The sequence below is a fragment of the Rhododendron vialii genome, chromosome 10a, assembly GCF_030253575.1.
Source record: "Rhododendron vialii isolate Sample 1 chromosome 10a, ASM3025357v1".
Lineage (NCBI taxonomy): Eukaryota > Viridiplantae > Streptophyta > Magnoliopsida > Ericales > Ericaceae > Rhododendron > Rhododendron vialii.
Genome location: NC_080566.1, coordinates 27,236,257 through 27,259,230, shown reverse-complemented (window position 1 = coordinate 27,259,230; position 22,974 = coordinate 27,236,257). Strand labels below are relative to the sequence as shown.

Sequence of the window (22,974 nt, the reverse complement as noted above, 5' to 3'; positions counted from 1 at the left end):
CTATTATAAAACAGAAGGGTGTGGGGATAAATTGTTGGAACGGCTTAGATTCATTTGATCCAAAGGCTGTAGTGTATCCTCCCACTTCCCGGTTAAGTGCCCATGACTTTCACCTAAATCACACAACTGTCATCCCCTTTCAACCGGGATACGTAGTGTCGTAGGCACGAGTTAACACTAGTATAATAACAATTCGAATTACACCTAATTTGGATCGTGTTTTTGTATTTTTTTCCAAAATCGCCTTAGTAAACGAAAATTTGATCAGAACCGTCCGTCTCAATTAGGTGGAGCGGAGCGGAACAGAGGTGAGGTGGAGCGGGACGGGACGGGACGGGGTCAATTGCCAGCAGTAACTAAGGGCGAATGGAGTTGGTGAAAGTTGATAATGTCCCTAGTTAAATAAATAAATAGTCCCCCAAAATAGGTACCCAAAGAATCATCATAAATAATACTTGCCCCTTGTTATGAAATTCGTTAGAATCAATTTCAAAAGAAAAGAAACAAAAGGGGTAGAACCGTAGAAGAAAAAAAAAAGGCGAATGCCCAGATGAATCACTCTGCTCTTATCCCAACCTCAACACATCATCCCCTCCCTCCCCTCCACTCCACTGCACCCACAAGGTTCTCCCTCTCTCTCTCTCTCTCTCTCTCTCTCTCTCATTACATTCTTCGGATTTCCTATTTTACTTCGATGTTTTCTTTAGCTATGTGTTGTTCTACATGTGCAGGAATACTGCTTTTACTGAGAAATTTTCAATTGAAGGTCGCAATTTGAGTTACTCAATCCCCACGGTACAGGGGAGACATGTGCCCATTCTTAGGGACTGTTCGTTGCGCATTCCTTCGGGACAGTTTTGGATGCTTCTTGGGCCTAATGGTTGTGGAAAATCTACCCTTTTGAAAGTACATCATCTTCGTTCCTTTCCGCATACTTCGTTCTTATGTAGGAGTATTATTACTATTTTTGCATATATTTCTGGTTCAATTTGCTCAATCAATTTATTTGGCTGCATAAATATGATCCTTCTTTAAAATTGTAATGCAGATCTTGGCTGGTCTACTGAAACCGACTGGTGGATTTGTTTATGTGAAGAAACCCAAGAGCTTTGTTTTCCAAAACCCGGATCATCAGGTCATCTTCGGTTGTGTTTCATTGTTGCAATGATATTATTTTCCGAATTTATGGTCTCAAATTGTGTGTGTGTGTGTGTGTGATACGAGAATCTGATATGTGCTCTTGTCAAGATCTCCAACTTTGTTTAGTTAGAGAAATATACTAGTATTGTGTAATGAACTTAATTTTTTATTTTGATTAGTTATTAATCAAAGCAGTTATTTTAGTTTTACTGAGAATTATCATAGGCAATGCTGTGTTATATTATTCATTTTTTATATTATGCATGTGTATCTTTTGTTCTCATAGTAGATGATTTGGTAAGTAGAGTTAGGCTAACACTCAAAGAGTAGGTCACTAATTTATGTAGAGTATATAGATAGTATTGGACACACGATCGGTAGGACTAGCCATCTAGCACACTTTTTTAGTAGTTCTGTCTTGACTATGGAAAACGTTATAGTGTTTAACTCATTAAGCTATTGCACTCTGTGCGAATTCAAAAGGATTGGTTAGGAGTAGTTGTTTATCTGCTGACCACATGAGATGCTTTTTACCCCATAATATAATGAGTGCTTATGCTCTAAATCTGAAATTCGTTACTTGATGCATGCATTTAGCTCTGGTCAATTTGATTCGTGAAAGTGTAAGATCGTTTTATGGCTCAAGCTCGATGAATGGGGTGATCACATTATGTGTATATGATAATAATAATCTATGTTCTGGAATAGGACTGCTGATACACCTTAAGAAAGCTTAGAAGTTTTGATTACGTCAGACCCAACAAGTAGATTTTGTATCCCATGTACCAAATTGGTGAAAGGTCTTAGAACAATAGAAGGATGTTGATTGTATATAATTGTCAATAATGTATTTATGAGATGGGTATTCGTAATCTTAATTTGGGGAGACAAATTAGGATGGAAGGGCAATTATAAATGTCTAGTGGCATAAATTTTGACTTATGTGTCAAGAATTATAACTCAGGTTGAATTAAATTTTCTAATCTCGTGAGGTGTCCAATTCTTATCTACTTCTAATGGTCCTTACAGTGGTCTTTAAATATGCGCCATCGCTGCTCTCTCTACAATCACTTGAAAGAAAAGAGAGAGCAAATGCAGTTCACGTTTTTTAGCCCACGCTCTATTCAGGATCAGGTATTGGGGGAATACGGTAGAAGATTCAAGATTGTAAGGTGAACTCGAGTATTATCCATTTGTGCTGTTTGTGACCGTTTGTGTTCACTCAATCAGATGTATTGTTCAGAGTACTTGTGCTTTATTGTTAGTTATTAGTCAGGATCAAGCCAGAGAGATCTCGAAGTTATGACTGTAAGTCCGTCTTGTAGGGTTTGATAGATCAGGAAGAAATATCACAGCGTGTATTGTACACGATTCAGTTTGTTGGAATTCATTCCAGCAGTTAAGTACGAGAATGATGAGAGCTTTGGCTAAGAGAAATTTAGTTGATAAATACATATTCAATGCAGCATAATATGCTTGTTCTGCGGATACTGAACTCAACAGGAGTTTTTTCCTAATTACTTGGGTGAGCTTCATGGATCCGAATTCTCGCGAAGAAAATGGAATGAGATGTCCTTTTACATTTTGATTAGAATCTTACAGCTATGAAATATGATCATAAGCTCCCTTCCGCATAAAGCAAGGTTGGTTATATTGTAGTTGGAACTAGGCGCTTTTCATGCATCATAAGAACCGTCTGGTTCTCTCTGTGTCCAAAGGATTTAAAGCCACTTTTATATTTCCATCATGGTACTCTATGAGATTATAATCAGGCTGTGTATACGGAATAAGTGAATAGTCTGGTTTTATGTAAATTTCGTTTGTATACCTCTTTGTTAGAATAAAAATCTTCTGACAGTTATATAGGGTTTTCCAGATCAACAGAAAGATACAGTGGGATTCCATATGACGAAAAACAGTGACCATATATTTCTTCATAATCCTCATTTGCAAGCTTATAATTAGATTTTCTATTCTTGCATCAGTCCTAAAACAGGACACACTCGTTGTCAGGTGTAAATTAGTTTTTCAGTGACTTTTGAGTTTGTTGTTTAAATTTGGGAAACATTTTGCGCATCAGTTACAAAGGTAGAACCTATTCTACTTTGCAGGTGGTGATGCCCACAGTAGAAGCTGATGTGGCATTTGGCCTCGGTAAATTCAACCTAACTCAAGATGAAATTAAGTCCAGAGTAGCAACAGCTTTGGATGTTGTGGGCATGTTGGAGAACTTGCAAGTATGTTGTTAACAATATTTGAAGAATATCTTAAAAGCTGTTCCAATTCCATTGATATTCATCTTTCTGTGCACTTCTCAGAGACCTGTTCAAACTCTGAGCGGTGGTCAAAAACAACGGGTGGCCATTGCCGGTGCTTTGGTAGAAGCGTGCAAAGTACTTTTACTGGATGAGCTCACAACATTTCTGGATGAAAGTGATCAGGTATTATACTTCAAGGTGAATAGCCAAGTTTTATTCATCTACAAAAGCTTAACATGAGCTAATTTATGTATGCCAAACTACGAAATCGTGATTGACCATGTTAAGAGCAATTTTACATTGGTTTCACATTTTAACAGGATGTTAATCCGTCGGTAGAATTGAAATGTAACCGAAATTGAAGAAGAAAGTATGTTAGTGATTGAGAAAAAAGTCAGTGACGGAAAAACTGCTCCTTATTTCATAGGTTATACCCATAATGGGCTCCCTTCCTTTCCTCCACTTCAATCGTGACACCATTGAGAGGATCCTCACCAATTGTCTCACACCTCTGACACTTTAGATGCAAAAAGACAGAAATTTCCATCTTTCTCGTTCTCCTCTTTTTCTTATTCACGCGTATCAGTCATTCTGTCATCCCAAGTGGTGACTGACTGTCATTAATTTATTATTTGTAAACTTGTTCAGACACTTTTGAGCCATGTTTCAGATTCCTTTGCATTCAAAGCGTTGAATGTGCTGAGATTGTGACCTCACCCATTCTTGTCAGTTCGCTTTTGGGCATAAAACCTAGGTTTATCCTTATCCTTAGGACCTTGATCACCCTTGGAGAATGACCTCGCTTGGTTTTTGGAACGTTATCTTAATATTTTTGCTAACATGGCCATCTCCTCAAGGTCCAGACCCTCAAGTTTCAAGCTTGTGCAACATTGTTGGGGCTTGCAAAGACAATGCTCATCTGTTTTTGAGCTTTTGTTGGGATGACAATGCTTAGAAGTCAGAACTCTTGAAAGTCTCAGGCATAGGCTTTTAGTCTAGCCTTCGCAAACCCAACTACTTTGTTAATATTATGTAGATTGCGAAGGTGCACAGCAGCCATGCAGTCAGTTAAGAACACTGACAAGCAATCATCAGGACTTCAACTGCTTTATCCATCCAGAGAGCGAGCAAGTGCCATCAACTAGCAGGAATCGTGACGCATTGCACATATAGCAGCATATACTTTTGCAGCGAAGTTCTTTTCTTTTCGTTTCTTTATGAAATTATTATTATTATTATTATTATTATTATTATTTTTTTTTTTTATAGTTCTTTTGTTCCAATTGTCTTCAATTGTTAGATTGGGGTGATAAACGCAGTCAAGAACTCTCTGGATAATTCGAAAGATGTTACAGCACTATGGGTGACCCATCGGCTTGAGGAACTTGAATATGCGGATGGTGCTGTCTATATGGAAGATGGGAGAGTAGTCATGCATGGTGATGCTTTGAGCATAACGCGCTTTATCAGTGCCAGGCAACGATCTTACATTGATCAAATAAATTCTTGAAGACCCAGTCAATGTTACTAAACAAATGTCAAGGTGTACTATATCCATGTAATTACATTCTTTATGTACAGTTACTGCATTTTTTCTTGGCAAATCGTTTTCTCTATTTCTCTATGATCGTGGTTGAGTATTGGAGCCAGATGAATGTATAGTAGCTCGCAAGTGACCCATAATACGGTTAATACCTAGGACGTCACATATTGCAGGCATCTATTTATATTCACCTTTTGTTGTTTCTTTCTCGGTCCACAGGATTCAACATGGAATGTTCTGCCAACTTGTTGATTTTCATTATGTTATGGTGGACAATGGGTCAACTTGATATTGGGGTACTCCCGTGCTTGAGTGCTTCCCCATTTGTCCATCTGTGTATGTTCTCTTTGATGTGAGAAGAAATTGAAGAATGCATCTTGCATGATATATAACAAGAAGGTTACTTTTATAGTTGCTCTTGTACCACATCCTTTCGAAACTAGAATACTAGCCGGTAGCCTCTCGACTAATGGGTGAACTGGTATAACGTTGGATGTTATAACTTAGTTTGGTTGGATGCATTAATTTGGTATTATAATTTTCCTCTCACAGTTTTTTGGGCAGGACTTTATTCCTCCGGTGATTGAATCACCCTCTCCCAGAGGATTTGTTGCTTTTCTTTCTACACATGTTTCGGGGTTGCACAAACAGGATTTTGTTGCACGTACAGGATTTTGTGGATCGGGCAGTTTGTTATCGTCGTAATAACTAGTATAAGAGCCTCACAATCTCTCTTGCTTCCGTATAGTTCTCAAGTGCAGGAAGTTCGAAAGCATATATCAAGTGCAGGAAGTTTGAAAGCGTATATCACGGGAAAGTCTTAAGGCAGATTGTACAATATTTTACACAACATGTCAATGTGGCAATAACTTGATGGTAATTGTGTGATTTGCTATTTGTCAAGATGAGACAATGCTACTTAGCGTGGTATGTATAGCATTATACAAATTATTGTTTTGTATAATCACCTTTTGTCCAAACTTAGCTGAACTGACCTAGCCGCAAAATCATCACATGCCAAAGCATTCTAAGCTCAGTTGTAGGGATGTCAAATGGGCGGGTTTGGGCCAAATTGGGTAAGATGTAAGTGGGTTGGGTCTTTAATGGGTCATTGACTCATTTAGAACCCATTAGTTATGAATTCAATTACTCATATCCGACCCGACCCGTGTAATTAGAAGCAAACCGAACCCACCCATTAACCCAATTACATATTAAAATTTTAAAATGACTAAAATACCTATGGTGCTAAACTACCATATTACCCCTATACATCTAAATGACGAAAATATCCATGTACTCTAAAATTACCATATTACCCCTAATACTAAAATGACCAAAATGTCCATTTTCAATAGAGAACTCTGAAACGGAGGAGTTGGTGCTAACCTCCTGGCTCAGAGATTAGGATCCTACCTATGTTGTTTCCATTTACTGCTGGAAATATGTTTGGGAACATGTAATGTGAATGTATAGAACTCATTCTCAACACCACAACAGGCAAACAATAATTAATTTCTTACGTTAAATTAATCATTTTTATGGTAGTTGGGGTTTTTTTTTTTTTTTTTGTAGTGTTTGTCATTTTTAAATTTTTTTTTATCATGATTTTATGATTTGTAGATTTCGGTCGTGAACACCAATGACTAATTTAAAAAATTTAACATTAATTTGAATCGGAGCACTTGATTCAACGGTTTTTGTAGTGGTTCTGATTTCAATTATTGATGGCTTAATTGATAGCGTTTGAAGCTAAGTCACATAATGAGCGTGTGTGTGTGAGCACGAACATGAGCGTAAAATCGTTTTTCAAGGACATCCTAAACTTGTAATAAAATTTGCAAAAGTGAGAATTGAAAGCGCATACGTAAAACGCGGATCAAGAACGCAATTGAAGACACTGAAGAATTATGTGACTAAGGTTGGAGAGTGTATATATATTGACACCTATTTTGACACTTTTTTGTTTTTTTATAGTCCCAGCTAATGATCAGAGCTGTTCAACGTGTTTAAAACATATTTTTAAGAGCTCCACTTAAAAACAATTCATTTTGATATCGGTAAGGGCTTGATCGGTTCATTTAGTTGATTCGTTTCAAATTTGAAAGGATAAAATTGAATGAGCCGATCAAACACTTAGCAATATCATGTTTCTCAAAATTGAATCACAGCCGTCAAACGAGCCTACCTCGATCTAACGATCAAGATCTCCCAACAGAAAAAATTGCACAATTCGGTGACCCAAACAACGGAAATTCTAATCTCAAGGAAGATTTACAGGGAACCATACAATGTTATTTCACCTTTTTTAATCACGTGTCTCAAACAACGGTGTACTGGCATAGATACCAAACCTGTACTACTATTTTTTGTTAGGTTATGATGAGACTTATTGTGTAACGCCCCTCTATGTTCTAAAAATAAACTCCAAAATACACTGTATTTTAAACACTTCTAGGCCCCTATTTTTTTCATAAATTACATCACCAAAATAAACTTAAGCCGCCTTCTAAATAATCTTCTAGATGCTCCAAAATTATCAACTCCTCCAAGACCTCTCCAAATTAATCTTTATATGCTCCGATTCAATTTCCACTAATCCGGCTCCATACCTGAAAAAGAAATTATCCGGGAAGTATATGATACAACAGAATAACAAAGCTCATAAGTGGAATCAATAAACGATAATCGACCACCAAGTCGAAGTAACAATCACAAGGGGACCTCATACCATGTTATCCTCAATACATGACCAGTGACACTCCCCCAATACCTTTCTCACTGAGTCATCCTCGACCCATCCTGGATATTGGATAGGCTATTGGTGCATGAGTTCACTCGATCCCTGTACTAAACATTTCTATAGTACTCATCCAACAATCATCATATTCGATACCAATTATTCCACTTTCCAATGATATCCACAAGATTGAACAAATATCATGAAATAATCAGAAGGAGTACAAAGATCAGAGTGAAGAAAGGATTCCGGAAGTGGGAAGTATATCGTATACTCTCCGGATTACCTCAAATATGCCCGACCGTTTTGTGTACGAACCAACGCCTTAAACATTTTTCTACCTTCCGACTAAATACACCACTAGCCTACCAATCTAGAACATCACTTGCTATATATAAAATAAACTCTCAAGCTTTTTTTTTTCCCTTTTATCTCTCTCACTCTCTCTTTCTCTCTAAGCTAACAATTGGAATGAGAATTGAAGAGAAGTGAGGTGTGGTGTGGTGTGTGGAGGAGAGTGGAGGGATGGAGCCTATTTATACTCATGGAAGAAGAATCTAAATATCTAAAGATTTTTTTTAATGGCTAGCTCCTAGAGTTAAATTATAATAATACAATCACTTTAATAAATAATTTTTAGTAAAAGAATTATAATAAAACGTTTAATGAGCACATTGGCTCTCAATGGAGTTCTCGTCAGGGAGCATAGTGCCGGTGACTAGGCACGTTGGTTCTCAATTGAGATCACTCTGAATCGATTGAGTGGGTGCAGAATAAGCCCAGTTCGGGAGATAGGGTTGAGAGTATTAGATCAGAATCAAGGGGGAGCTGCAGAGAGAGGTTAAGGCCCAATGTTCGGTTAACACATGAGGGCGAGATTTGTTAGAACATATGTGAACGTTGAGTCCCACATCGGATAAACAAAAAATGAGTTGGACCTTAACATACAATTGGATCGCTCACCGCTTATAAGGCTTAGCCTTTTAAGTGGATATGGGTCATTCAATGTATATTGGGCCCAAGTAATGTGGTGGACTCTTTGCCGTTACTCCCACACAAATTGGGCCTTGAGCACGCAGTGGCAGGTCGATGCATCGGACGAACTCCCAACAAATGGTATCAGAGCCAATGGCTGACGATCTATGGGAAAACTCTCAACGCACCATTGAAGGGGCTTGCACAGAGAACACTCGTGGAGCGGTATAAAGTCCAAAGGTGACTCCCGATGAAGCAAGGTGGCTCGATGTTGGAGTGCTGTATTGGATGGCTCATTGTCGATGGAGTTGACTCGTTCTGAATGCAAAAGAGTTTGATACTCTTTACTTGCTCCACAGGTACAAGTTGGTATCTTTGTGTAAGATGCCAACTCATCCCACAATGTCTTCAATCCAGTGTAATAGGCACTCAGAGATTGTTGTTCCTGCTGAGATGTATTTATAGACCTCTTCAACTCGAAGATCCTTGTTCCATTTCCCTGCGAGAATCTATCTTCAAGATCCATCCACACCTCATGGGCAGATTTAGGATAACTAACGCTATTTGCGATATCCGGGTTTAAACTGTTGAGTAACCAAGAGATTACCATATTGCTACAGCGTTCCCAAGCCATTACGGTCGATGCAGGTGATTCGGGTTTATCCAAACTCCCATCAACAAAGCAAAGCTTGTTCTTTGCTGCAAGTGCTATTTTTACAGCACGTCTCCACATTGGAAACTTATCTCTGATTAGTTTTTGTGATATCGAAACCATACTAGGATGATTTGAGGGATGGAGATAATATGGGGAGGAGTAATTAATTGCATCAGAGGTTGCCACGTTCTTTTCCCTTGCGGACGAGCCATCTGTACCCATCATGATTATTCAAGGGGAAAAACAATCGTAAAAGAAAAGAGCAAAGAAGGCAATTAACTCTTGCAAATGCTAGAAGTAGTAACAAAATAACAGAGGTTGATGACGCTCTGATACCATGTTAAATTAATGAAAGCTAGAAAAGCATAAAATGTTATTGAATCTCAAAGTACGTATATGTACTAGTTACATGGGAGTACATTAGTTACAAAAGATAAGGATAAAAATCCTTGTATCAAAAAGATAAAGAAAAAAAGAATAAGTGTAAAACAAGATAAACTACAACTCGTAGGTATCCAACTGCTTGGATAAGTGAGGAGATCTAGGAATAGTTATCTAGTGCTTGACATGTGCTTTCCAACACACCCCTTCAAGCTGGAGAGTGCAGATCCGAAACTCCCAGTTTGGATAGCAAGAACAAAAATTGTTCTCGTCCAAGTGGCTTGGTGAATATGTCGGCAAGTTGGCGTCGAGATGGAACGTAAGCGGTAGAGATGAGACCGGATTGAATTTTTTCCCGAATGAGATGACAATCCAATTCAATATGCTTGGTACGTTCATGGAAAACAGGATTAGCAGCAATGTGGAGAGCAGTTTGGTTATCACAACGTAGTTCCATGGGCTTGGGATGATATACACCTAGATCAGTAAGAAGATACTTGAGCTAGGTTAACTCACATGAAGTAGTGGCCATTGACCGGTACTCGGCTTCAGCCGAAGAATGGGCAATAGTGGTCTGTTTCTTGGTACGCCATGAAATCGGGCTTGCACCAAGGAAGGTTATATAACCCGAGGTGGAGCGACGAGATGTGGGGCAACTTGCCCAATCTGAGTCACAATACGCTGAAAGTTGTAAATTGCATGTAGTAGGCAATAAAATCCCATGATTTGGAGTCCCTTTTAGATATCTTTAACACTCAATGGGCTGCATCAAGATGTGACTTACCAGGCTTATGCATGAATTGGCTTAGCACATGGATTGAATAGGTAAGATCAGGCCGTGTGATAGTTAAATAAATTAGTCTGCCCATGAGACGCCTATACGACGCAGAATTACTAAGAGGAACCTCATCATCAGCCACAAGGCAAATGTTTTGCTCCATTGGAAATGGTGCTGGTCTGGAATCAAGAAAGCTAGTGTCTTTGAGAATGTCTAAGAGATATTTCCTTTGGCTTAGGAATAAACCTATAGCAGATCGAGCGACTTCGATTCCGAGGAAATACTTGAGTAAATGATAAGCACCCATTATTGTAGATATTTGGTGCTTCTAGTCTTGTTTTATGTCATTTGCTTTATGTTTATTTGTTGTTTTAAGTAATTTTGCGTGTAAGGTTTCTCGTTGAGCGTTTCAGGTGATACGTGAATAAGAGGCTTTATTTTGATGCCTTGTACAACCCTTGAGGGAATCCGAGTGGCGAGGCCCTGAAGAATACAACCGTCGGGCTATGAAATGATAAAACGGAAGGCCCGAGCAAGCCAAGGACCATCGGGTGTCAAGACAGGGTTTGGGAGGTGTGATTTACCCAGAAGACTGCTCGGTATCGATACGGTTCATGGCGTATCGATACTTCATTAAAACAAAAAGCATTGAGAAATTCAGCTTTCACCGCATCGATATGTTGTTAACCATATCGATACGGTTCTTAGAGTATCGATACGGTCCTTCTACGGGGAAACTTGGAAATCAGAGCAAGGCTGCTCGGTATCGATACGGTTAGGGAGTATCGATACGAATAACTCACCGACATGCTTTTTGATAGATTTTAACTTTCCATTTGTGGCATGTTTCCACTTTCTGGATATTTTCTGATATTTTTGAGGAGAGAGAATGTCATTTTTGTATAAATAGCCATCACTTTCTCTCCCTCCATCATCATCTAGACAATTACTTTCTTAGCTTGTACTCCATTAATGTCTTCTTAAGCTTTTCTTAAGCTTTTCAAGTTTAATTTCCATAGAACTCAAGTAAGTCTTTATTGTTTGTTAATTTTCTATTTATTAAAGTTGTAGCCACGAACTAGATCTTTCTCAATATCAAGTTTATTTTCATTTTCTGCGGTTAAATATCATGTCTTGTTTTTATGCATTGGTCTATGCTTTAGCTATGAGTGAGTAGTTACTTGGTTGAGTCTCGGGATACTCTTTCCCGAGGACTTAGGTCGTTATTTGGTTCTCAAACCACCAGGCTTAAAAGCATGATTTTTGGAATAGAGCTTAACTTGCATTTTTGGTCTAAACAAGGGGTGTTAACTCCTTGGTAAGGTGTTTAGTCAAGCGGTCTTGGCAAGCAACTTACCGAGGGCTCGTGGCCTCCTATGTGTTCGATAAATGTTAAAAACAAGTTGGTTCGCCTCCGTTTAATCACATCTTTCAATAAACGTAGTCTTTAAAGCTAAATTCTCTAGGCGTGAGCACGCGGTCGTGATTCTCGCCTGAGTTATAATGAGAATCAGTAACGGCCTTAGTCAAGGGTTAGACGATCCCTAGACTTGCCTCTTTAGTTTATAAAGCTCATTTCTAGTTTTCGCTTTATCTTTTCCACTCTTTAAAGGAAAACCAAGTTGGCCATCTTAAATGCCGAAACCACTATATAAAACCTACAATCCGATTAAGTTATATTCGAATTCTGTGTGGTATGATCCCGGTCTTACCGGTTTATTATACTACCGACGATCTAGCCCTACGCTTGGGGTTTTTCTCAACCTTATTTGAAGGCGAGGTTGGAGGCTAAGCATTTTTGGCGCCGTTGCCGGGGATTTCTTATTATAAGCTTATTTGGAGGATCGACAAACCATTGTAAGTACTCCATTTAATTTTCCTTTTGTGTGTATTGAACTCAACTTAGCAGATACCTCTAACTGAGCCACCAATTCGACTTGAGGTTTAACGAAGCTAATTTGAGCATCAATTTTTGCTTTTATATAGCCGTGGTGGTGGCATAACCCCACGAAACTGTTTGAGAACGAGGCGGCGGCATAGCCCCTTTAGTCTGTTTGAACTAACGTGTGCAGGTTATATGCCCAATATCTATCGTAGCCCTTTTTCCAATCGGCTGCATAGGTCTGCTTCTCCTCCACGGACTCGTAGTATTATTCAATCGTATTCTCCCCCACGTGAGCTATCACCTCTGTCAAGGCCAATGGCAGAACAACCGGCTCGTACTTTGCGTGATTACCTAACTTTGGAGAGAGGTCCACACGTTTCACCGATAGCTGTTCCAAATTGCACTGCTGCTAATGCGTTCGCTTTCAAGGCAGAATATCACCGAGTTATACCAGAATTTTGGGGGGGGCGTGAACTTGAGGATCCTTATGCTCACATTCAGGAATTTAAGACCATTGTTAGCACTTTTGTGACAGGGCCGGGACAACTAGATCAAGCTCGCCTTAAGTTATTCCCTTTCTCGCTCAAAGATAAGGCCAAGCAATGGTTTCATTCTTTGAAGCCTCGATCCCTGCTAACTTGGGCTGACGTCCAGGATGTTTTCACCACCAAGTTCTTCCAGGCCAGCCGAACCAAGCTTCTCATGGATCTAATTCAGAATTTCAAGCAAAAAGATGGGGAGGTCTTCTATAAGTATTAGGAGCGTTACAAGGATTTACTCGCAGCTGTCCCACACCATAATTTTCCCATGTACCTTGTGATTAACTACTTCTATTTGGGTTGTGATCGAGAGTCCAAACAGCTTCTTGATACTATGGGGAGCGGCGACTTTATGGGGAAGGATCCCGATGCCGCTTGGGAGTTCTTAGATGCTTTAGCGGAAAGGGCTCAAACTTGGCAATACATTGATCCGGGCGACCAAGCGATGAGAAATCAAGGCTCGGGAGGCTCCGGTAAGTTTTCGGTGAACGAGCATAACGGTCTTGACACCCGGTTGGATGAATTATCTTTAAAGTTGGACAAAATGAAACTAGACTCGGTCCAGGTGAAAGAAGTGAAAGAGGTGAAAGAAGTTTGACAAGTAGAGGAAGTGTGTGTCATTTGTGAGACTGTGGGCCATTCAACTGACAATTGCCATTCCATTCCCGCCCTCCGACACCATTATAGTCAACTTCCCACGGAAGAAGTATGCGCTTTGAATCACCGTTGGGATCCATATTCTAATACTTACAATCCAGGGTTGCGGTCTAATCCGGCGTTCCGTTGGGGGTAATCAAAATGAAGCAGGCACCTCGTCAACTTCTCAAATTTCACCTCCTAATCAAAATCAGACTTGGCGGCAATCGCAATTTCAAGAACCACCACGGTTCCCTGCACCTTAAGGCCCACCAGGATTTTTACCACCGGGTCAATTTCAAGGGCAGCACCAGTTTCAGCCACAGCAAGCACCGCCTCTGCGGAGATCTTTGGAGGACACCATGAACGCTTTTTGTCAAATGCAATCTACCACCAACGAGCAAACCGCTCAAGCTTTGAATGATATAAGGAATCAAATGGGCAAGTTGACTACGTCAATTGTCATTTTGCAACAAGAGAAAGGGAAACTTCCTACTCAACCTTTGGCAAACCCTTAAGGTCAAAATGTGCTTGGTAGCTCTTCGGTGACTTTTCCCGAGCAAGCCAAGGCCATTATTTCTTTGAGGAGTGGGAAGACCGTGGATAATGCTCAAGTGGAGCCGCCGGTGACGCCAAGTTTACTACCGTTTCCGGCACCATTGAAGCCAACAACGCCAAATGGGGAATCTCCCAAACCAGCTCCTACGGAAGAAGAGAAGGGAAAAGCCAAGGAAGTTGGTGTTCCATCAGCTTTCACCGTTCCCACTCCATATCCTAACCGACTAAAGACGCCGGCTAAGCCAAATCTGAATACTGATATTTATGATGTGCTCAAGCAAGTGATCGTCAATCTTCCATTGCTTGATGCTATCAAACAGATTTCGTCCTATGCTAAATTTTTGAAGGACTTGTGTACCCATAAACGCAAGCTCCAAGTACAAAAGAAGGTAACTGAGCAAGTGAGCTCACTCTTTTAGTCAACCCTTCCTCCCAAGTATAATGATCCGAGGTGTCCGACGATATCCATCACCATCGGAGGTAGAGTTGTTAAAAAAGCTCTTCTTGATTTGGGCGCGAGTGTCAATCTATTGCCGTTTTTGGTATATGAACAACTTGGGTTGGGAGAAATGAAGCCAACTCGGGTGACTTTACAATTGGCGGATAGGAGTATCTGAGTGCCTAAGGGGATGGTCGAAGATGTGCTTGTTCAAGTTGATCAATTTGTGTACCCGGTTGACTTCGTGGTTCTAGACACATGTCCGGTACCGGCGGCTCAGGCCTCCGTTCCAATTATTCTCGGGCGATCGTTCTTAGCAACTTCAGATGCCATGATCCATTGCCGGGATGGCCGACTTAATATGAGTTTTGGTAATATGAAGATGCAAGCCAACATGTTCCACATTGGTATCCAAATGGGGGATGATGATGATGTATGCGGAGTTAGCATGATTGACTCACTTGTTCAAGATCATGTTGATGAATTTATTTGCAAAGATGAGTTGGAGCTAGCACTTATTTCCTCTGAGGCCGATTTTCTTGCTGCCCCCAAGGTCGCGTATCTGTGCTCTTTATTAAATGAGGAAGAAGTGTGTGGTATCAATCCATGGATCCCAAAATTTGACGAGTTGCCTCTTATTGTAAAGCGGGCCATTCCGTCTAGTGTGGAACCTCCGACACTTGATCTTAAACCACTACCGGACACTCTCAAGTATGCTTACCTTGGTGATAGCCAAACATACCCGGTGGTGATCTCCTCTGCCCTCACCGAACTTCAAGAGTTTTAATTACTCGCTAAGTTGAGGAAGCATTCAAAGGTCATTGGGTGGTCCATAGCCGATATCAAAGGAATAGATGCATCCCTTTGCTCCCACCACATCTATCTTGAAGATGATGTCAAGCCATCTCGCCAACCTCAATGGCGGTTGAACCCGATCATGAAGGATGCCATGCGAGCGGAAGTGCTCAAGTTATTGGACGTAGGCATCATTTACCCGATTGCGGATTCTTAGTGGGTTAGCTCAATTCAAGTGGTACCTAAGAAGTCCGGGGTGACGGTTGTGCGAAATGACAAGGATGAATTAATCCCAACGCGTGTTCAAACCGGTTGGAGGGTGTGCGTTGACTATCGGAAGTTGAATGCTAGCACCAGAAAGGATCATTTTCCTCTTCCCTTCATTGATCAAATTTTGGAAAGGGGGGCCGGTCACCAGTTCTATTATTTCCTAGACAGGTACTCAGGCTACAACCAAATTGAGGTGGCTTTGGAAGATCAAGAGAAGACAACGTTCACGTGCCCATTCGGGAGCTTTGCTTATCGTCGTATGCCGTTCGGGCTTTGCAACGCCCCCGGTACTTTCTCTCGGTGTATTATGGGACTTTTCAGTGACATGGTGGAGAAGATTATGGAGGTGTTCATGGATGACTTTTCAGTGTTCAGCGATTCTTTTGAGGCTTGTCTTACCAATTTGGGGTTAGTGTTAGCCCGGTGTGAGGAAAAGAACTTAGTGCTCAATTGGGAAAAATGTCACTTTATGGTGAGCGAAGGCATTGTTCTTGGCCACATTGTATCCTCCAAGGGCATTGAGGTCGATAGAGCTAAGATCGATTTGATTGGTAATCTACCTACTCCAAAGTGCTTGAAGGACATTCGTTCCTTTTTGGGGCATGCCGGTTTCTATCGGCGATTCATAAAGGATTTCAGTGCCATTGCTCGGCCGTTGTGCCATTTGCTCGCCAAGGATGTGCCGTTTGAGTGGACATCGGCGTGTGAAGCCGTCTTCACCAAGTTAAAGTCCAGTCTTACCTCACCACCTATCGTGCGGTCTCCGGATTGGGAGTTACCATTTGAGCTTATGTGTGACGCCAGTGATTACGCCGTCGGGGCCGTTTTGGGCCAACGCAAAGGGAAAGAGCCATATGTTATTTATTATGCGAGCAAGACACTTAATGAGGCCCAAATGAACTATTCAACTACGGAGAAGGAGTTACTTTCCATAGTCTATGCATTAGATAAGTTTCGGTCTTACTTAGTGGGAGATCCAATCACTGTTTACACCAATCATTCCGCCCTCAAATACCTTTTCACAAAGCAAGATGCCAAGGCAAGGTTGATTCGATGGATTTTACTCTTACAAGAGTTTGACCTTACAATTAAAGATAAGAAGGGTGTCGAGAATGTGGTGGTCGACCATTTGTCTAGATTGGAGTTCGAAGATCACACTTCTCACATTCCGATTGGTGACGCCTTCCCTAATGAGCAACTATTTGCAATCTCCTCTGTTCCTCGGTACGCCGATATTGTGAATTACTTGGTTACCGGCTTGATGCCCGCTCATTGGAATATGCAAGAGAAACGTCGGTTTTTGGAGGAGGTGAAACGGTTCTCCTTTGACGACCCGTACCTTTTCAAGTATTATGTCGACCAACTCGTCCAACGGTGTGTGCCCAACTCTGAACAACAGAGTGTGATCAAATTTTGCCATACGGAAGCTTGCAGCGGCCACTTCTCGTTTAAAAAGACCGCCGCGAAGATTTTACAAAGCGGGTTTTATTGGCCAAATTTGTACAAGGACACATTTGCCTTTTGCCGGGGTTGTGCTCGGTGCCAACTTTTGGGGTGTGTGACACAACGCAATGAAATGCCGCCTACACCCATTTTAATCATTGAAGTCTTCGATTGTTGGGGCATCGACTTTATGGGGCTATTTCCATCGTCCTTTGGGTACCTCTACATCTTGTTGGCGGTCGACTACGTTTCCAAATAGGTAGAGGCAATTCCTACGTGCACGAACGATCATTCTATTGTGGTCGAATTTATGAGGGACAACATTTTATCAAGATTTGGGATGCCGAGGGCTATAATCAGCGATCAAGGGTCTCACTTTTGCAACCGGTCAATTTCAGCACTTATGAAGAAGTACTCCATCGTGCACAAAGTTTCAACGGCTTACCATCCGCAAACCAATGGCCAAGCAGAGTTGGCAAATCGGGAGATAAAGAACATCTTGGAGAAGACGGTTAATCCTACCTGTAAGGACACGTTTGATCGATGCCTTGTGGGCTTTCCGTACTGCTTACAAGACAATTTTGGAGATGTCACCTTACCGGCTTGTCTATGGGAAAGCATGCCACTTGCCGGTGGAGTTTGAGCATAAGGCATACTGGGCGATCAAGAAGTTCAATTTCAATATAGCTAAAGCCGGTGCCCGCCGAAAGCTTCAATTGACGGAACTCGAGGAGATGAGGTACAATGCTTATGACCATTCTAGTGCTTACAAATCTAAAATCAAAGCCAAGCATGATAAGAACATTGTGATTAAAAACTTTGAGCCCGGTTAGAAAGTACTGTTGTATAATTCTCGGTTGCATTTGCATCCCGGTAAATTGCGGTCACGTTGGGCCAGTCCTTATGTTGTCAAATTGTTTTCCCTCACTGGGCGATAGAAGTAGAAAGCATGAATAATGGTTCCTCTTTTAAGGTGAATGGCCAAAGGCTTAAGCCTTTCCTTGGCAGTTTCGAAGTTGGAGAGCCCGATGAAGTTTTGGCCGATCCCGTTTACACGGATGGCCCTTCGGTATAGTTTTGTGTTCCAGTAATTTGCACGGGGAGCGAAAGCATAACCGCTGAACTTAATTGTTTGTCGGACCCGGCCCCCGGGTAGGGGGTACCCTCCATTGACTTGGGTATATGTAGCTCCGCACGCCGCTACTTAAAAAAGGATCGTGTGCCCAGCTCCGGTTAGTAAGGGCAATTTTAATATCAGTGACATAGGGCTTTCATTAGCTTTTCTGATAGGAGCAATTCACAGTGCACCACTCACGTCTTCCAGATTAGCCCCAACGGGGGCGGTATAGATCTTAGGTTAGGCCTTGATATTCCCGTGCTCCATTACCGCACTTGGCTCTATCTTGTGCCTGCCTAGTTACGATCTTAGGGGACGCTGGACTTCATTGTTTGGCGGAGTCCAGCTGTGACTTGGACGCTCCGAGTTCTGATATTAAATCTTTGTACATTTGTACATTTGTAAATATTGTTTTTCTATTTTGTGTTTGTTTCTTTATGTTTTAGGTTTCTCTCATCAGAAGATTTCACTAATGCATCATTGTATCGGGCTTTTATTAGTCCTTTGTCGTAGTTTGCCGTTAACGATCCATGCTCCCCAGCTATGTCCCTATCGGGGGCGATTTAGGTCTTTGGGTGCGGTTTGATATTCCCGTGCTTTGGCACTAGGCTCTGTCTTATCTCACTTTGTTTCGATCATAGGGAATGCTGGGCTTAATTGCTTGGCGAGGTCAAGCGGTGAATTTTACTTCGGGCATGATGTAACAAACTTGATGGTCTAGTATAGCCAACCGTGTCTTATCTTTCCGGTGAGAATCGGGAAGAAAAGTATGACTCGTGAGATTGCATGAAAATCGGGAGGTGTTCTTTGTTGTTTTTCTTTTTATATGTGTTTCTTGACGCCCGGATAACATGCGCCAGGCAGTTCTAATGTCATTTGGCTCTTAGTAGGTAGTTCAAGCTTAAGTCTTTTGCAGGGTGTACGTGCTACAACACCAGCCTTGGTGGTTTGGATCTACCATCGGAGTGATTGAGGCATTCAGGAGCCCTAAGCATGGGTGTGATTACGTGTCGCGGTTGTTAGCCCAATAAAGCTTTGGCCATGATCCTGTGTGACTAGCTGTGGTTCCGTTGGAAGAGCCGAATGAGTCGACCTTGGAAGCCGTTCGGATGACGAAAAGAGCCGGTGACACAAAAATCTCCAACTTAGTCGAGGTATAAGGGGGTTGACATTCCCCTGTTGGTACGATTTTTGTTCCCTTTCTCCTTATTGTTGTTCTCCATGCTCTGAGGGCATAGCATTTGTTAAGTTGGGGGGAGGGATATAATATATATATATATATGTATATATATATATATGTTTTAGTTTTATGAGTTTTATGCTTTTCGTAAATTTTTTCGTTTTTAGTAGATCAATTCTTCCGTTATTACAAAATTAGTGGATTAAAACAATTTGGCACATGCTCATGAAGTGTTATTCGCAAGAGTTCGTTAACGCAAATTTTGTATTTCGCAACTTGCATGAATGGACTAAGGTGGAATTCACGACGTTTGTGTATGTTTTGGTCAAGTTTTTCCCATATTCCGTATTTGTTCTCCTTATGTTCGCAGGTAGATCATCTCATGTTCATACCTAAGTGTGTTTATTGTTTATTTTGAATCAATTTGGAATCTATGGCGCACTTAGGATATGATACAGGGCATTTTTGTATGATAAAACCACATATGAGTCTCATTGTCCTTATTAAAAAGCCAAGTCCGAGTCGTTCCTACTCTTAACCTTAGGAAGCCGGATGTTTGGTTGGATCGTATTGCTTCTCAACAGCTGATTGGCAAGTTCTCAAGGCTCCGGGTGATGTTTTGGATGTGTGTGAGGTGTATATGGGTATTGGCATTGGCAAAAAGGGTTGGAAATGGAGGAATGCAGGGGAAACAGACCCGTATTGATACGGTTCATGGCGTATCGATACTTCATTAAAACAATGGGTTTCGCATTTGCAGGCTTCAGCGTATTGATACAAATTTCAGGAGTATCGATACGGGTAACTTACAGAGTTCAAGGGAAACGGCCTCGGTATCGATACGGTAACTGCGTATCGATATGGTTTGGAAATCTGGGTTTTTTAAAAACAGATTGAGGTTTGACCTTTCACTTCCAAACACCCCTGCATCCTTTTTCTCCTCCATAACTGCCCACCTTCATTAAACCCTACTCTCCAAAACCTCCAATCCATCACCAAATCTCATAAATCCTTTACCAAATCCGCTTCAAATCACTTTCTTTTCAAGTTTCAACCATCAATCCGTGGATTTACACTCCATATCTCAAAAAATCAAGGTATCTCTTCCTCTCTTTCTCTCTTCATTTTTCTTGTTTCCCCTACCAAGAACCCATAAAATCTTCATTTTTCTTCCATATAATCATTCCCAAACCTATCCCCAACATCAATTTCACTCCCACTTACCAAAAATACGAACCCCAACTTTACCCCTTTCCATATCTTGAAAAAATCAAGAAATTTTCTCAAAATTCGAGAATGCCTTGACTTAAGCGTGCTGCAAACAAACCCTCGAGGGTTCGGGGTCAGAATGTGGCTTCTTCCTCACGTTAACCCGAAATTGAAGAGGGGGACGAGGTTCTTCGGGACATTGAGGAAGAAGAAGAAATGATGGAAAATCCGGAACAAGCGGCCCATGTTGGTTCTAGGTGGAAACGGACTTTGGAAGAGGTTAAAGCTGATAAACAGGCTAGGTGGGAGAAGAGTTTTATGAAGAGGGGAGTTAAAAACGAACGCCATGTCGACGTGGAGAGCATTGGGCCAAACCACATTTGTGTCCAGCGAATCGTTGCTCAAGATTTGGCTTATTTTTTTCGCGAAAATCCTGGGTGTATTAAGGGTTTAGTGGCTGATTTTTATAAAAACATGAAAGTTCCCGAGTTGGGGAAAATAGAGGAAAATGAGGCAAGAATTACTTCAAAAATTGGTCGGGTCAATGTTGTGGTAGACCCCGATGTGATTGCTCGGGCTTTGAACTATGAGCGACCCCCTGCTGCGTCTGTTAATGTGCCAAGAGAAAATTTTGCCTCGAGAGATGAGGTTAATCAGGCTTTATATACGAATCCGGCAGAAGCTAAGCATCCTCATATTCCGAGAAAATTCAAGGATGAGTACCGTTTAATTAATCAATTTGTGCATCATAACTTGAACCCGAGGGGTACTGAGAATAAGCCAGCAAGGATTGAGGGTGAAATGCTATTTTTTTTCATGGAACCAGGGAATGTTTTTGATTGGGCTAAATATATTTTCCGTCAAATGGTTGAGTTTAAAGTTAATGTACCAACTTATACAAGGATGCCATATCCATGCATGGTTACCAAAATTTGCTTGGAGAAAGGTGTTCCGAGAGATGCATACGGGGAGTGGGGTAAACTCGAGTCAGGAATTCTTAATAGTAGCATCCTAACTAGGAGTGCTTCACAGTCTCGAGGGGCTTTGAGAGATGAGGGAGTTCGCGGTGGTAGCTATCTAACTACAATGCCGCCTAAACGTGCTAAGCAATACGTGTGGCAAAAGCTACTTTTCTGCTAGGGCGTGGCTACTATGAACAGCCACCGCAAGCTTAAAAAGGGAGACTCAAGAGAATGCTAGGAGGCAGGAGAGGATCGATCACAAGTTGGACTATGTGTTGAGGAGGCAAGAGGGGTGTACAAGTGAGCCTTATGCCCCGTTGCCCGTTCACGAAGCCGAGGACAGTGATGACTTTGCCGGAGAGGAGCCAGAGTCGGGTGATGAGGAGTAGTCGGTGGTTTAGTTTGAAATCCCTATACTTGGTCGGGGTGCTTGGTGGTTGACAGTCCACCTATCCTATCTTGTTTTACTTTCATTAGTGAACTCGTAACTTGTAGTTTAAGAGGTTTTTGTTTTGGCCGGCATGTGGCCATTGACTTGGTAGTTTAGTATTGGTGGCGGCCAAGGGTAGATAAACCGAGCCAGTATATAGCAGCCACCCTTTTTGCTAACCGTTCTTTGATAACCAAGGTCAATTTAAGCATAATGAAGTCCTTAGTTGATCTGTTGTGCGCATTTATTCCGTTTTGATTCATTTGTTGATGATGTGCATATTTAATTATGGCATGCTTTCTCTTGGTACTTTAGTCTATGGCTTGTAGCTCATATTTCTGTTTAAAGGTGCTCTCCTCATATATGGCATGGTTTTTGTTTTTTTGCATTGCCTAGTTTCGATCCCTTTTCCTTGGGATATGGTTTGTAGCGTGCAATTGCATTTGTTTTGCCTATATCCTCCTTCTCGTTAAGGGTACAGATTTTTGTACTTGACTTGGAATGTGCTCAATGCTAGGTGAACCATTTCAGTTTTCACCTGTTAGTTGCGAGTGTGGAATAAAATTTGTTTTTAGAACTCTTGCTAGATGTTTTTGGTAAGCGTGTGTGCTAAGTTGTTTTAGCGGAAGGATTGCTTAGTTAGTTTAGCAGTATGTTTTTGTTCCTCGGGACTAGCAACGTTCAAGTTGGGGGGTGTGATAAGCACCCATTATTGTAGATATTTGGTGCTTCTAGTCATGTTTTATGTCATTTGCTTTATGTTTATTTGTTGTTTTAAGTAATTTTGCGTGTAAGGTTTCTCGTTGAGCGTTTTAGGTGATACGTGAATAAGAGGCTTTATTTTGATGCCTCGTACAACCCTTGAGGGAATCCGAGTGGCAAGGCCCTAAAGAATACAACAGTCGGGCTATGGAATGATCAAACGGAAGGCCCGAGCAAGCCAAGGACCATCGGGTGTCAAGACAGGGTTTGGGAGGTGTGATTTGCCCAGAAGACTGCTTAGTATCGATACGGTTCATGGCGTATCGATACTTCATTAAA

At 41.3% G+C, this 22,974-nt stretch overlaps 1 protein-coding gene across 3 annotated transcripts; it reads left to right on the top strand.

Moving 5' to 3' along the window:
* Nucleotides 1-466: 466 nt before the first annotated feature.
* On the top strand, nucleotides 467-5,469 carry LOC131304349 (ABC transporter I family member 10). 3 transcript variants are annotated; one of them, XM_058331565.1, is made up of 7 exons: nucleotides 467-624; nucleotides 732-906; nucleotides 1,049-1,135; nucleotides 3,252-3,377; nucleotides 3,459-3,596; nucleotides 4,699-4,941; nucleotides 5,161-5,469. In XM_058331565.1, the coding sequence occupies exons 1-6, from the start codon at nucleotides 551-553 to the stop codon at nucleotides 4,906-4,908; spliced, it is 810 nt and encodes a 269-aa protein (XP_058187548.1). In that variant the 5' UTR covers nucleotides 467-550; the 3' UTR covers nucleotides 4,909-4,941; nucleotides 5,161-5,469. The 3 variants fall into 3 exon arrangements, with proteins under 3 accessions (XP_058187548.1, XP_058187549.1, XP_058187547.1); XM_058331566.1 differs by lacking the exon at nucleotides 5,161-5,469 and having other exon boundaries at nucleotides 3,459-3,581; nucleotides 4,699-5,145; XM_058331564.1 differs by lacking the exon at nucleotides 5,161-5,469 and having other exon boundaries at nucleotides 4,699-5,145.
* Nucleotides 5,470-22,974: the final 17,505 nt, after the last annotated feature.

Coding starts and splice junctions, on each gene's coding strand:
- LOC131304349 (XM_058331565.1), top strand. CDS start 551: ATGAATCACTCTGCTCTTATCCCAACCTCAACACATCATCCCCTCCCT. Junction 1,136..3,251: donor TCCAAAACCCGGATCATCAG/GTCATCTTCGGT, acceptor TCTACTTTGCAG/GTGGTGATGCCCACAGTAGA. Junction 3,597..4,698: donor ATCAGGTATTATACTTCAAG/GTGAATAGCCAA, acceptor TTCAATTGTTAG/ATTGGGGTGATAAACGCAGT.